The 17,267-nt window shown below is 34.3% G+C and overlaps 1 protein-coding gene across 1 annotated transcript; it reads left to right on the forward strand.

Annotated features, from left to right (window-relative positions):
- The first annotated feature begins 12,164 nt into the window (after positions 1-12,164).
- On the forward strand, positions 12,165-14,417 carry LOC120211587 (short-chain dehydrogenase TIC 32 B, chloroplastic-like). The gene is made up of 8 exons (XM_039210082.1): positions 12,165-12,307; positions 12,498-12,729; positions 12,870-12,949; positions 13,211-13,364; positions 13,473-13,551; positions 13,918-14,002; positions 14,092-14,138; positions 14,228-14,417. Exons 1-8 carry the CDS (start codon positions 12,187-12,189, stop codon positions 14,396-14,398), a joined length of 969 nt encoding a protein of 322 aa, XP_039066013.1. The 5' UTR covers positions 12,165-12,186; the 3' UTR covers positions 14,399-14,417.
- The last annotated feature ends 2,850 nt before the right edge of the window (positions 14,418-17,267 follow it).

Genomic DNA, 17,267 nt, shown 5'->3' on the forward strand with positions numbered 1-17,267 from the left:
AAATTCAAATATTTCGACCGTTGAACAGGGGGGAATCGGTACCCCCTATGGGGGAATCGGTTCCCTCCGAGCATTCTGGAAATCTCGGAGCCAAACCATTCAGGGGGGAATCGGTACCCCCTTGGGGGGGAATCGGTTCCCTCTGAGCAATCTGGAATTTTTGGCTTTGAAATAGTTCGAAATACTTTGAAAGATTATTTTGAAATTGTTTTAAGATTAAAACTTAATTTTACACTTAAGTAAGGATTAAAAATGATTTTTGAAATATTTTGAGTAATGTTTTGATATTCGAATAATTATATCGAATATACTTAGAAAATCATTTTGGAAAATCTTAAAATTCATTTAACTTAATTTGTTATATCGAAATATCAAAATGTTTTCAACATATCTCATCTTATAATCTTGAAGTTGAAGAAGACAAACTTCATCTTGGATCAAAAATGGAAACCATATGATCACAACATTGGTTCAACATCAGAATAACTGGTTCGTAAAACATTTGACAACATATTCTTCATCTCATGTGGTTTCAGCTCAGATGTTCATAAAGCATTTGACAACACATTCATCCTCTTTTTTTTTATGGCTTCTGCCAAGATTTCTTAATCATTGAAGCTCTTTGCATGGTGTTCAAAATTTTTGTATGATGTCACAAGACCATTTGAGAACAAAACTCAGTGGGGATTCAAGTGTGATGTTAGTATGACCAAAAAGTTGGTCAAATTCACAAAATGTGGTAGTGTCGAATTGAATAGGAGATACCAACTAATCACATTTTCATCTCGGGCAAAGGCAAAATGTAATACTGATCACGTTTTCTTTTGTAATGAGCATTGCAGAAAGTAGAAACACTTCAACTATAGGAGCCATGTACAGAAAGAGGTTCATGGAATTCTTGCCGCTGGGGATGAAACACCCATGATAAAACCAAAATAGATAAAAACTCAGTTCACCCTGGCTGGTAATGATAACACCAATAACAATGTGAAAAACATAAGATGGGCCTCTTTATTCAATATCATCAAGTAAACAACAACTGATGTGATAAACAGCTTCGTAACCTCAATAATATGGTTGAAATTAACTGCCAGGAATCTCAAAGAAATATTTCTAATCATCACCGACACACGGAATACAAAATTCAAAGCTGAGATTTTGAGGAAGTGAATCCTAGATCGAGTGGTCTGCTTGGGGACCATCTTTATTCATGCAACCATGATGTAGTTTAACAAAGAACACGCTGTCATGTGATACATGGTTAAGAAGATTGGGTACTTGAAACCATACTTGCTGAGTAGATATTTGTTCAACAACATGATCATAATGTAACTACCTGATGAACGAAGCAATTATGTATAGTCAGCTCGACTGTCACTATTTCACCATTTTCATTCTTCATATCTTTCTATCTCATTGGAATTTTTTGCTCAAAGCAATGATCTTTAACACATAATGATGTGGGCCTTCAGCATGCCCCAACATTTGCTGATATGAATATTCAAAATGTTATTCCAATTTCTGATTAAAATGGGCTTTCAGCATGCCCCAACATTTGTTGACGTGAATATTCAAAACGCGTCAATATTCCTGATTATGATTGAAATGGGTTTTCAGCATACCCCAACATTTGCTTCTTGTTGATATGAGCTTTCAAAATGCCCAAATATTCATACTGGCGTGGGCCCTCAGAATGCCCCACGTGAATCATTTCTGTCTGAAATGGGCTTTCGATATGCCCCAACATTTGCTAATACAAACGTTCAAAATATATCAATATTCCTGATTCTGATTGAAAGGGGCTTTCAGCATGCCCCATATGGATCTTTCTGAAGTAACCTTCAAAATGCCCCAATATTTACTGATACAGATGTTAAAAGTGTGCTCAACATTACTTCTTGTTGAGATGAGCCTCCAAGAATGCCCAAATATTCATATTGTTGTGAGCCTTCAAAATGCCCCAATATTCTATTTCTGGTTGAAATGGGCCCTCAAGATGTCCCTCTAGATCTGTCTGATTCACTCTCAATGTCTATTTGACTGAAATGTCATGATCCCCACGAGGTCCAATTTTGACAATGAACTGTTGTAGGTATTTGTAGCTTTATTCTTGCCCCAAATCTATTTATCTTGAATATTCTCATTCTGGTGTTACTAAACAGTAGTATTGTCAAGTAACTGGAGAAATTCTCTTCATGTTATCACAAACTTAAGAAGTACTCAATCATTATGACAGAAACGTCTGAGATATGTGTCTTCTGAATGAGGTGACCTTTTTATGTATCTGGAGGGATTTAGTCAGACAGAGTAATATAAATAGATTGGTGATCCGTTCCAGGCTGACATAGTGGCTTATCATCTTTCAGTGAAAGCCATCTCTGAAATATACTTTTCTGTGGGAGAGAAACCAATTTATGTGAACAGTAATTTGGTGCAATAGCAAGACTACATATACAGTGGTACAGGCTCTTGAAAAATCCACACCTATGCAACATGTTGATTCTGATAACAACTCATCTGATTATGAAGCAATCTTTCAGGATGATTTCACAGATATTGATAGTTCTTTCTGATACCGAGGAAATCCTGAATTCTGGTTCTGATGAGGAGAATAAACTGTTATACTTGACAAAAAATGGGATTCTCAGATGCTGAGGCTTCAATAGCCATGGAAAGATGTGGTCCGGATTCATCAATTGCAAAGTTGACAGATTTTATATGTGCTGCTCAAATGGCTAAGGCTACTGACGCACTTCTTATGGTAGAAGATAGGAAGTCATTATGCAATGATCCCAATTACAGCAAAGGTGAAACTTGGGCTATGATTTTTGAAAAGGAAGAAGCAGAGGAAGCTTGAAAAGAAGCTTCTTAATGAAGACGATCATGCAGTTCATCTTTCAATTCCAATGATTGGTTCTGGGGTTCCTACCGAACCAGATCAGATAACTCAAAGAATACTTCCAGAAGATGCTATTGGGTCTTCTTATTTCTACTATGAGCAAATTCATCTTTTAAATCTAATGATTGGTTTTAGGGTTCATACCAAACCAGATCAGATAACTCAAAGAACACTTCCAGAAGATGCTATTGGGTCTTCTTATTTCTACTATGAGCAAATTCATCTTTTAAATCCAATGATTGGTTTTGGGGTTCATACCAAACCAGATCAGATAACTCAAAGAACACTTCCAGAAGATGCTATTGGGACTCCTTATTTCTACTACGAGAACATGGCACTTGCTCCAGTTAATGTTTGGACTGGAATATCACAGTACTTATTCGATGTAGAGCCAGAATTTGTAGATTCGAAGCATTTTCATGCTACTACACTGAAAAGGGGCTATATTCATAATCTGCCAATTGAGAATAGATTTTCTCTTATCTTATTTTCTCCACGCACTATACGTGATATTTTTTCATTGAAAATGAAATGATGGCCTTCCTGGGATCCAAGAACAAAGTTGAACTATTTACAAACATGTACAGGAAGTGCCAAATTGACAGAAAGGATCTGTAAGGCTCTTGAAGCTTATGACGATGAGCTACCTTCGAGTGTCCAGAAGTATGTTCTTGATGAGTGCTGAAAATGGAATCTAGTATGGGTTGGAAGGAATAAAGTTACTCCACTTGAACCTAATGAGGTGGAAATGCTTCTAGGTTTCCCTAAAAACTATACATGAGGAGCTGCTAGAGACAAGTTCCCCAATGATATCAATGTCCTGTCTCTTTTCTCTGGAATCAGTGATGCAGAGGTCACCTTCTACTGTCTTGGCATATCTTTGAAAACAGATGTGCAAGAACTGAATGATGATCGATTGGAGCAATTGATGAGTAGATTTGGTGGATTCGACCTTGTTGTCGATGGCATCCAGCGTAACAACCTTACTGGAAAAAATAAACATCATCAGGATGAACTAGATGATTTTTGTTGGTGCATTTTCTTGCAATGACTGCTACGACAACTGTCTCTTCTGCTGCTCCAATATATCCCACTCTTTTCGAATCATGGAACGGTTTAGTTGACAGTAAAACTGGTCATCTTCAACTTTTGGAATCCTGTAACCAATTTTACCCTATATAAAAGGCCTATAAGGGTAGATTCTGTTCCAATGTCTTATTCTGTGCCATAAGTCCTCAAATTCGAATTCAGCAATCTTCTGAATGACATAATGGATATAATCTTGTCAAGGAAATTGATCAGCATGGAAAAGGCAGCAATGTTGTATCAAGACTTGAGCCAACATCATGATATAACCAGAGTGCAGGTAGTGACTTGTTCATGGCTCTATGATGTAATCTTCTAGAGAACACGAATTGATGGTTGGGGAAAATAATATGTCTGGTGATGCTTATCGTCCTCAGCATGGGATAAACGATAATCTTTCTTGATGAGCTACTAATAATGTCATAGGAGAGTGTCACAAGTTCAATTCTCCAGACTTTCTGGCTTCTTGGACCACTTGCCTTTAAAAATGTGAAGTGTTCATTATTCTGGCCTCGTTCATTCTTTTTCTACAACAGAGGTAGAATAAGCAACAGTTGCTTCAAGGACCTTCCTCATTTGAGACTGTCCTGTTTAAAAAATGTTTTTTCTCCTTTCTTTATTGAAGAATGAAAGAATTTTGAAAAGTAATGCCCTTCTCAGGTTCACAATAAAATCAAATCATAAGCATGAATTCAAAGAATATCAAAAGAATTAACAACTCTGTAATGTTTGAGAATTATAATTCTTTGACAAGTATCAAGATTTGGTTTGGTTTCAGGATGGCCTTCCTATTTTCTATGGTTACATCTATTTAAGATGTCACTCATCTCTCGCTCTTTGTGAACTTTGTCACATGTCTCACTTTGAGGACTTGGTATTTTAACCGGATGCGTACAAAATGGCGCAACTAGGATTGCCAATCACTAGACCTTCTAGAATCCTTCCATTTCAATTCTCTGGAATCTTTCATTTAGACTCATCTAATCAAAGTAGTGCAAAAATATCGGTCTAAAAATGAAATTTCTGAGTGCTTGTGTGAAGTTGACTATAACAGGTGTTTCGTAACTCCCTTAGTCCATTTGTTAACACATTTGCCACTTTGGCTAGCTGAATTCAGCTTTATTGTATATAATAATATAATCACCTTTATCAGGTTAATTGAAACTTATCAATAAAGCCGGGGCTATTAACCAATTGCTCTAGAGGGACAGCTTTATTATATATAATAAAATATAATGGGTTGGCTGAATATTATCCATAAAGCCGGGGTGATTAACCATTTGCTCTAGTGGGACAACTCAAGCTTTGGGTGTATTTCTTCTGAGGTAAGGTCAATGGTCCTTGTTTTTCTGGTTTTCAATCCTGATATTCTGTCAAAGATTATAACTCTAATCATGAAGAGCTTTTAATACATATGATATTCAAAGAACTGCAAGATTACAAAATTGATTCAATGCTCATAACCTTATTAGCAACACAAATTTATTTATTACACAAAAGGCGGAGAAAGGAACAAAAAACAAGTTTAAACAGGATGATGAAAATAGAAAAGTACTATAGTGGTAGATAACAACTTCCACTTGTTTATTTAGCCTACCCCATCATTCCAATAATGTTGGGTGTGTAATTGGCCTAAGATTTTCCTCATTTGCCCCCCATTTCTTGATTATCTTTTGTGTCAACATCTTTAGGTAAGCCTTCAGATACATAATTCTTTACTTTATTCTGAGCAGTCTCCATCATCATATTTTTCTTCTCTGGCTGGTAATTGAGCTCATTTTTTGGATTCATAACAACTTTTACTAAGGATAACAGCCTTGTCCTGATTCTGAACACATATTGTGGCTGTAATTGGAGTAATATTCACCAGACTCTTTGTATCCAGACTCTTTTCACTAGTCTTTAGAAAATTTGATACAGGCGTTTGAGGTTTCTTCAGAGTTTCATCTTTCCCATTCATTCTTAAACCTGTGGGCCAGTCTCGAATTACCTCTCTTTTTACTTTTTTATCATTTATAATCAGAGGAGTATTGAAAGTTGAACGTTTTATCTTTGGCTCAAGTACTTTATTTTCTTCTTTCTATGCAGCATGTACTTCACTTGTTTTGATACTATCAACTCTACTTTGGGGTTTGATTCTCGATTGTTTAACCAAAATAGATTGATCATCCACTTCTATGATTCCCTGAACCAAAAGGTCTTGAACTCGTCGTTTGAAGCGACCACAATTCTCAATGGAGTGTCTTCGGGCTCCAGCATGATAATAACAAGAGAGTTTCTCATTATACCAACTCGGGTATGGAAGCCACAAAGGATTAGCTTGACATGGAGTAATAATCTGGGCTTTGAGTAACTCAAGATATAATTTGCTGCACGGAATTGAAGGAAACTTGGGTAGAATTTCCCTTGACATCATTGTCTCCTTACAATTGCTTACTTTGCTTTCTTGAAGACCATGTGAATGATGATCAAAATGTTTGCTTTGAATGTTTGACTCTTGAACATCATGAGACGGACATTAATTCAAAAATCTCTCTTTCTCGATCAGTTTTGAGCTTTTTAGGATCTTAGGTTTCCCATCTTCAAAACATAGCAATCCTTCTGTTATAAGATCTTGGACCTTTAAATTCACAATCCTACAATTCTCCGTAGAGTGGATAAACTCTCCAGAATGATAATTGCATGAATTCTTGACACCTTGCCAATCTGGACGCAAATAAGTATTAGGCCTTGGAGGAATTGGTGTTATGAGGTCATTTTCAAAGAGAAATGGTAATAAATCTAAATATGAGATTGGAATTGGAATGAGAGGTATCATTTTCTTTTTGCCTTTCTTAGCTTTCTTCAATGGCTTTTGAACCTCTTCTATGCTTCGCTTTAGCTTGATCTTTGTTGCCTTTTCTGGGAGCTTTATTGGATTTCCACATCTCTTGACGAGTTCTTGGTCATTTGTTTCTATTGCATCAGCTACATCATTCATAATCCCATTCAAATCTTTCACAACATGATCCTCTAAGGGTTTCTTTCTATGGATTACAATATTCATCAGGTCCATCAATTTGGTCAGTTGTTCTTTTGAATCATTCTGGAATTTTTTCACTTGATCAGTCATCTTTTGTTGTGTCTCGATAAATTGCTCTTGTAGTTTCTCAATTTTACCAACCCTTGCTAAAATCTCATTCATGTCTATTATCCTTCTTTAGGAAGACCAAGTTAACTCCACTTTGATTCTGTCATGGAATTCTCCACGAATTATTCCACGTTTGTCATGATTAAATGTATGTAAAATAGTTTGAAATAAAATGTAATTATGCAAATATGCAAATGTAAATACAAACGTAAAAAATGCAAATGTAAATGCAAATGTAAATATGTGAATGTAACAATAAAAATGCAAATTGTATAGTACAAAAGAAAATATAAGAGTATAAATGCACAATGAAAAATGTAAAGATGCAAAATGCAAAATGCATGTATGAAAAGGTGTTTACTCAAGAGTGATCATCTTAGAACAGATTTCATTGAACACAAAAGTTTTGGTACATCAAACAAAATTTTACATATAAGGATATCTTTCACTTCTAACTTCTCCAAAGCCTAATTAGTTTCCATTCATGCTAAAAAAATTGAGTCTTCAGTCTGCTTCATCTCTTTGTAAAATCAGCTAAATCTATCATTTAAGAACCATATTGCTTGTCTGGACTGCAACTTCTTTCCATGACATTCTCTTTCATCTTCTGTGTCATTTCTCGGAGTTTCTCATTTTCCCTTGTAAGAGATCCTTTCTGTCCAAGAAGTTCTTGAACAAGATCTTCATAGATGTTGCAGTTCTTTTTCAGCTTGGTGACCCCTGTGATCCACTCTTCTGGGGTACTTCCTAGGCCAGCATTTTGAAAAGCTTGACTGATCTTCTGAAAATCTTCATGCATGGTTTTCATTTATGTGCTCAATTTCTTGTTTTGGTCATTCAAGTCCTTCAAATAACATGCTTGAGCTTCATAAAAACCTCCTCTACTCTGAATGCCCTGACTGATACTCTTACCATAGACTGCTTTTGGTATCAATCTAGCAGGATCTTTGTGGAGTACTTTTGGTATTAATATAACAGGATCTCTGTGTGCTGTGCTTGCTTCTATCCTCGGAGTTTCCTCAGGATGTCTTTCTTTGGCCGCATCATATTTTGTTTGATCATAAATTTTTTTGTCCATTTACGATTTCTTTCCAGTTTGATGAACAATCTTTCAAGTCAACACCTTTTGATTATGCCATGATCATGCAATGCAAACAAAAGAAATCAATATGAACATATTAGAGAAATGTAACATGCATGAAAAAATAAGAAAAAATAGAATAGTTAGTACCAACTAATGGAAAAAAATCTATCTATCAAGGTATAAATCTTAACCTCATGCTTTCTAGTTCCATGCTTTATTTGGAAAATTTAACCTAACCGCATGATTTCTAGTTCGCATGCATTTATTCAGGAAAAAGAAAAGGAAATAAAATAAATTAAAAGCTAGAGCTTATTTCTCCTTTGTGTATACCTACTGACAAAACTTCGGCATGGTTTCAGATCGGGAGAGTTTCTAGGGTTTATTATATGCATGTTTTCAGTTCTAGGAGTAAAGGTACTCGAACTGTCCTTGTTGATGCCCCCTTGGGCTGTCAAACCCTCAATCCTAGTCCATTACAGACTTAAGCGGATCGAGTTCAATTCGAGGGGACACATTTCTCTATAACTCACACGGAGAATAAATTCTCATGAAGACATAGAGCATATGAACCCCGAAAGTTACTTGCTAGGTCTGACACGGAGAATAAATTCTCACGAAGACGTCGCTTTCACTTCCACTTAAAAGGGATAAATCTCAGTTATAGAGATTATGTTTATGCAATGCATGTGTTGTGTGTGAGGAGAAAGGTTCAAACCTCTGATAAATAAATAAATAATGAAATTTAATATTTGAAAATAAAATAATAAATAAAAAATATAATAAATATTATGAAAATAATAAGTAATAAAAAAATTTGAAATAAAAGAATTAAAAATTAAATAAATATGAATTTTTAATTTCTAATTGATAGAGACAATTTATAATTAATTTTAAAGTTTGACTGGATCCCCAGCGGAGTCGCCAAGCTGTCATAACCGGTTTTCGTCCGGGCACGAAATTTTTACTCGGCGGGAAAAGTGAAGTGAATAAATGGTTTTTAGAATAATTTGGGAGTCGCCATCGGCCTTTTGGGTAAGGTATGTCGAATACCTAAAAATTATCTTTTAAAAGAGTTTTTAAGAAAACATCAGTTAAAAGATGAACTGATCTGCGTTTATAACCAAAAATTCATTCTTTTTATTAATAAAAAATGATTCGTGGTCGGTTACGTTTAGGGAAGGATTAGCGCCCCTACAACGCCCAAAATTGATACTTTTTAATTATGAATTGTCTTTATTATTGAAAAAAAAATTCAAAGATATATTTAATTCATAATTATTATTTCAAATTTTATTACTATAATTTTTTAAGAAAATATATTAATTTAAATATATTTATAAAAATATTTATTTATTTAGAAATATCAGAAAATGACTTCTAGATGCCTTAAGACAACTCTTTTCTTCGATATTAATAAATAAATAAATGACTAAAATATTTTCTTAAGATAATAAAAATTTATTTTAATATAGTAAGATATTTATTTATTCAAAAATATCAGAAAAGGGCTTCTAGGTACTTTAAGACAGCTCTTTTCTTTGATATTAATAAATAAATATTAAAATTTTAATAATTTAAATAAAACTAAATTATAATTTTTATAATGTTTAATTATTTAAAATACCAGAATAGGACATCCAGTTGTTTTAAGACTGCCCTTTTCTTTGATATTGAAAATAAATAAACATTATTATTTAAAAGAATATAGGTATATATTTATATGAATAAGATAATAATAATAAAATAATTATGAAAATAATAATTTAAACATATAAAATTAAAATATAAATAATAAAATTAAAATTAAATATAAAAAGTAATAAAACTTATAATTAAAATTAGTGACTAAATTATGACATATCAAGAGAAAACTAGGTGTTACTAATGTAATTAATCCTTAATTAATTAATTAGAGGTCAAAATAAAAGTTATTAAAGTTATAAGGACTAAATACAATATTTACCCTAAATATATATAAGTATACATGCTAGGACTAAATTATAAACTAAATAAAATCGAAAGACCGAATTAAAAGGTTCAAGATTTGATTTCAGTGACCAAAATGAAAAGTTACAAAACTGTGGTGGCAGCGGGTATAGTTTACCCACGCTAGAAATTACAGATATACCCCTCCCTCAAAACGACGTCGTTTGGGAGGGGTATTTAAATATCCCAAACGGCTGGCCCGAAGGGCCAACCCCTCATTTCTTCTTTCTCTCTTCTCTCTCTAACTGAGAGAGTTTAATATTCCCTCTCGCCTCTCTCTTTAAATCCATCATCGGAGGGATTAGAGTTCCGGTCGGCAACCGTGCTCCAATGTCGAAATTTTTTTAAAATACCCTAGGATATAAATCTCACTGTTCTAAGACCAAATCCGGTATTTATTTTCCCCAAAAGTCCCTGGAATTTCCTAGATCTAAGAAAATACCTTCGGTATTTTCGGTACTTCGGCGATGTTTGGAGTTCTCCGGCGAGGTAAGTTCTTCTTTATCTTTTCTCGGCTGATGGTTGATTTGTGTTGGTGTGGTTTTGCTCCTCTCCTTGCTCTCTCTTCGTCTCTGTCCTCCCTCTTTTTTTGTTGCAGGTGTGGTCGATGGCTTTTATAGCCATCGACGGTGTGGCTCTCGGACCAGTCCAAAGGGGGCACCTCGGTGAGTCATCGAGCTATGTGGTGACTCACCCTTAGAGCAGCAACGTGGGCGGCCATCTGGGTCTTCTGGATCCTTCGGTGGTGGCGAGGTGTGGCGGTAGCTGAAGCGTCAACGTGGAGATGGCAGCTGGCGTGGGGCGGCTGGAACTCACTGGAACTTTGGAGCGGCGGCTGGGAGTGATAACATAAACCCTAGTTGGGTTTAGGGTTTAGGGTTCTGCTTGGGTCATTTTCTGATCGGGCCTGGTTGTAATCGGGCCAGAGTTGGGCCTTGGGTTGTATCTGTAATAAAATAATAATAATAATAATAATATTAATAATAAATAATAAAATAATAATTATAATAAAATATATAATAATAAAAAACCAAATGTAAAAAACTAGTGTCTTCACCTAGATCTAAGGATCTTTAGTCAATTAGGTTGTATTTTCATTCACATAATGTCTTAAATATTAATTGAATTCAATATTTCTTTTAATGTTTTATCAATTTGATTTCGATTCAACCTTTTAGTTATCATATTTGCAATATTATCAACTTCGGTTTGATTTAATTTTTAATTGAGTTTGTTTTTCTTTTCTCAGCCCTAATATATATATGCTATATTATTAAATAGAAAATATATCTTAACCTTTCAGGTGTCATATTAACCATCTCAAACTTAGCTAGTTTTTAATGTAAAAGTTAAGTTTTTTTTAGTATTTTTGTGGTCTTATGATAGTGTTTAATAGTGAATTTTGGTAAAATATTTTTTTGGTCTTATGATAGTATTTCATAGTATTTATTGTTTATTAAAATTCATAATTATAACTATATCTATTAACTGTGACTTTTAATCGTTCAATTAATTAAAATTTTTACTTTAACGACTCGATAAATTATTCTTTAAAATATAACGACGATTAACAATTACATATTAATATGCAAACTCGTACTCTATCAATGAAATTTCTAACCAATAAACATTAGGAAAATGGGAAAAGAAAATGAATCCGAATTCTTGGGGTATACATTAGATGTAATATGAATAGTATTTATTGATAACACTGTAGGAAAGAGGGATAACTAGGAAAGCTGCATGCTCCAACTTGCTTTCAATTTTCCCATACGCTTATAGTTGACGAGTTGTTGAGAGTATTAACTGTTCTTAACCGACGAACATTGAATTCAATACAATTTACAAAGCACCCATCCCCACCTACACTTCGCTCTACCCATAAATACCCACTCTTTCCATTCCCCTTCTCCCTTCATCTGCTCCTCCTTCTTCTTATTCTCTGTTTTCTCTGTCAAGAAAAAGAATCAAAATCTTTGTTAAACAAGCAAAACAAAAAACATGGCTGGTGTCATTTCGTTGGTCACCGGTTGGCCCGGACCGAGCGGATTCGGTTCGGCTTCTACTGCCGAAGAGGTCACTCAAGGAATCGATGGATCCAATCTTACTGCTTTAATAACTGGTCCGGCCATGGCGTTTTCTCTCTCTCTTTGTTATATATATTTAGGGTTTCTGTTTTTGTACTATGATATTGTACAAGTTACACCGTGGCTTCACCCTAGTTTTCAAAACGTCGCTTTTACAAATTAAATGTCTCGAGTTCCAACGTAACCATGTTGTTCGTTTTTGTCCTTTTTTGCATTATTTTGCAGGTGGAGCAAGTGGGATTGGGTTGGAGACTTCACGGGTATTGGTTCTTCGAGGTGTTCATGTTATCATCGGTGCAAGGAACCTTAAAGCTGCAAATGAAGCCAAAAGGGTTATTCTTGCAGATATCGAACCCGCTTGTGTTGATGTTTTGGAGCTCGATCTTTGCTCCATTAAGTCCATCAGAGCATTTGCAGACAATTTTATCGCTCTTAATCTTCCTCTCAATATCTTGATGTAAATTTCAAAGGCCCCTTAAATACCATACTTTTTAGATTCGGATTCTGTCACCATACGTTGAAGGGTTGACATACGGTGACAGATTTGTTATTCATTCGGTGATTATAACAAGATTTTTACGATGTTGTGTGTCTCAGAAACAATGCTGGAATCATGTTCTGTCCCTTTCATCTTTCTCAGGATGGAATAGAGGCTCAGTTTGCAACTAATCATATTGGTAGGTTCCAAGAAATTAGTAGTAATTCCATTTTTTTACAATTATCCACGTAATCTATTGATTGACTAATCCGGATAGGGTACTATAAATGTTTATTACGAGAACAATCCTTCCAATTTAGTTTGTTCTATTCACAACATCAAAATTTAAACTTTTAACATTGCTTAAAGAATTTAGTGTTGATCTCACTAGACCAACGAGTTGTTAGTGTAATTCCATTTCCTTTAATCTTGGAATAATCTTTGTTGCTTTTTTTCCCAGGGCATTTCCTCTTAACCGAGCTTCTTCTAGACAAAATGAAGAGCACAGTGAAAACTACTGGTGTTCAAGGAAGGATTGTTAACTTATCATCAATAGCCCACACCCACTGTTATAAAAATGGGATCCGATTTGCTAAGCTCAATGCTAAAGAAGGGTAATTTTGATTAATATTATAGTTTTTTTTATGAGTTTTTTTTTTTTGCCTAAAATTTTTTCTTCATCAACCAATTAATGTAATGGAAATTATACTTTTTCTTTTCAGTTACAATGACAAAAGAGCATATGGACAGTCCAAATTAGCAAATATATTGCATGCCAATGAACTCTCTCGTCGATTGCAGGTAAAACTTTGAAAGAAAAACATATCCCCAACCACCTTGAGTCGAGACAGGAGACGAACTCTACTGATTGGAGGCTGTTTGTCTTGCCTTGTGGGGCAAGTAATCTTTCTCTCATGTGGCTGATGAATCACTTTTCCTAACCTAAACCTAGATTATATAGTTTTTATGTTTTGAGTTATCATCGAGTCAAGTTGAGTAGTTGTGATATCAACTTCCAACTTTTTTGAATTTTGTTCTTTTAACCAACCGGGCAAAATTTGATGGCGATGGATGATGGATCTATTACTTTGTATAGTATAAATGTACCATAAATTTGGCAACAAAAGTTGTTGTAACATTTTGTTTTGGCTTTTAAATGATGTGTAGGAGGAAGGTGTGAACATCACAGTAAATTCGGTTCATCCTGGATTGATAATGACGCCTCTGTTTAAGCACACTGCCGTTCTAATGAGTACTGTTTTTTACATTCCAAATTCCATTTCGTAAACCCTTTCCTTTTCACCATTTTATTTACTATAATCTGCATTTTTTTTGCTGCAGAGTTTTTGAAGTTCTTCAGTTTCTTCCTATGGAAGAATGTTCCACAGGTAAAACCCAGATTTCCATACTTTAAAAAAAAGGAGATTTTGTGTTCAATGGAAGATAAAAAATTAATCTTTTCGACAACCGTGTTTAGGGGGCGGCGACGACATGCTACGTGGCGCTCCACCCGCAGCTGAAGGGAGTCACCGGAAAATACTTTGTGGACTGCAATGAGATGAAACCAAGTTCATATGCTAGAGATGAGGCTCTGGCCAGGGAATTATGGGATTTCAGCCACAAATTGATTAACTCAGTTTCGAAATGAAAACTATTACGAATTATATGAAAGACAGATGCCTACGGTCTTGTTCTTTGGCTACTCACTAAAAAGTTGAAACTGTTTTAATTGTAATAGAAAAAACAGAAAGATGATCATCACCATGGAAGTTGATGCATGATTTAGAGCTTAAATTGTTGTTGTTTTACTATAGATGTTACTATAAGTGCAAGAAATACTAGTTTTGTCTGCAATTTTACAATGAATAAAACTATTTATACTTTATTAATGTATCTTTATGAATTAAGATTCATTTTCCCGACAAAACTTTCCTCGGTTTTTTTTAAATAAATCTTACTAGGGTTTTGTTTATTGGTAAAATCAACTAATGATGTTAGTCTGGTTTTTTCTGAAGAAGAGTGTAATTATCCTTACTCTATGTTGTATGGCTATTTATAATATTTAGGACGTGTCGATTGAGAGTTGTGATATTGATATTAATTGGACTTCTTAAGAAGTGTAATGGTTTAGACTAATCTGTTATTAAATAAGACATGTATCAACACATGATTTGATACTTGCATCACAAGGCTCACATTAAATGAAGAAGTAATAACTCTTCCAAATGACTCTGTAACACCCCAACCCGTACCCGACTCGAATACAAGTCCGAGGTGTCACATTGACTTTTCAAACTTTGACTCTTTTGAAAAACTGAGGAATTTAAAACTTTGTTTAAAGCAAAATACGTTAATTTACATAAAAATGACCACAAAATATAAACTCCATCAGAGTACTCGTAATTAACGACTTATTACATGCCAACACTCTATACACACCAAAATACATACTTTGTCGATTACTTCTGATATGATCTTCTAGTAATAATACTGTCCTTGCCACTTCTATTCTTGCTCTTCTCGTTTTTTGGTACCTACGTGTAAATCACTTACATGCTAAGTCATAGACTTAGTGAGGCAATAAATAAACATTTAACAACCAATTCATGAATATGTATTCTTATCATTTGATCATGACATTTCAACATTCATGTATCTATTACACGATAACATATATATAAGCATGTCATGTACATGTAAAACTTACCTTTTTGTGCCACTTTCACTTTAATTTATCTTTCAATTGTATTGCCCATGTATAATTATTGAGAATAGAGGTATGCGAGTACACTGAGGTTGTGCACACATATGCTGTCACCACAGCTCGTATAAATGTCCCGAAGGACCTATCATCCCGAAGGATGTCATCTGTGTCCCGAAGGACCTGTCATCCCGAAGGATGTAATCTGTGTCCCGTAGGACCTATCATATGTCTTATAGGACATATGTAACCCTCGACTCTTGGCATGCCAACTATACCTATAACTCTCGTATCATATACTATGGGCATTTATTATGAGTACATTTCTCATCACTTGTTCTTTCTCTTCTGTCACATACCAAATGTATGTGTAACCATATATTTCATATCATATCACATATTGCATATTCATATGTCATTTCATATATTCACATAGCTTATTTCATTTCACATTGGTCATATCTCATAGCATATATCACATATGCATATAATCATATATATCATATCATGTATCTTATGTTTCATGCTCTTATGTTTATGCATATCATGTATTCATGTATATATAAGAATCACATATCAAATAACATTTTAGGAGTCACTTCTTACCATAGTAACTCCATCATTGGCTCATCGCAAGCTAATGTTCGTTTAATAATATAAGTACAATTAAAATTGCACTCACTTTTAGCTTTGCTTTGATTCGATTATAATCCTTTGATTATTCCAGAACTTGTTTAGGCTCAATATCTACATAAATATATCATTTCAAAACAACTATCAGAAGCCTAAACTTTAAACTTGATGTTAATAACTTAAACTGGTTTAATGAATCAAATTCCATATTTTCATTTAGGGGGGAATCGATACCCCCCCAGGGGGAATCTGTTCCAGGGGAATCGATACCCCCCCCCAGGGGGGAATCCGCTCCCCCTGCACATACTGGAATTTTCGTCCAAGAGGGGGAATCAATTCCCTTCATAGGGTATAAGTTCCCTCTACCCAGAAATTGTATTTTAACCCCGAAAATCATCAATTCTTCACTTAATTCTTCTATTTTTAACCCCTATCATGTCATTAAACTCAACTACCATTACTTAAACCAACTTATATCCATGAAAATCATCTATAACTTCAAAATCCTATCCTTCATATGTAATTCAAGAATCATACTCAAATTTCAATATGTTCTAAATACAATTCTAACACTTCTATCTTCTTATTCTCATAGATGACAAGTCAAATTCAACTTAAAATTCAACTTATCAACTCTATTCCATGATTTCATATAAAAACTCATTTTCTTAAATCTCTTATAACTCCTTCATCTTTTGATTATAAGAAAACTTAAGCTTTCCTTAAGCTTAGTTATCATCTAATGATCAAAACCTAATCTTCAAATTTAACAAATAACCAACAAATAGAAAACTCACCTTATGCTCTGCACGTTGGAGAAGAAGAAGGTAAGAAGAAGAAGAGTTTTCTAAATACTCTCCCCCAACGTTTATCTCTTTATAAAGAGATAACAAAATATCTTTCATGTTAAATGACCATTTTGCCCCTTAATTCCTTTGATAATTACTAATTATTTTTAGGAAATATTTCCGAACAAATCATTACATTATTCAAACATCTTACTTTAATCAACACATTCTGAAGTTTTATAATTTAGTCACTAACCCGTATTTTGGGATGTTACAAATCTCTTCCCCTTAAGAAAATTCGTCCTCGAATTTTTATTGTACAAAGAGATGGGGATATTGAATCTTCATGTCCTCTTCACGTTCCCAAGTCGCTTCTTCCACCTTGTGATTTCTCC

Source organism: Hibiscus syriacus, unplaced genomic scaffold (assembly GCF_006381635.1).
Source record: "Hibiscus syriacus cultivar Baekdansim isolate YM2019G1 unplaced genomic scaffold, ASM638163v2 tig00109973_pilon, whole genome shotgun sequence".
NCBI lineage: Eukaryota > Viridiplantae > Streptophyta > Magnoliopsida > Malvales > Malvaceae > Hibiscus > Hibiscus syriacus.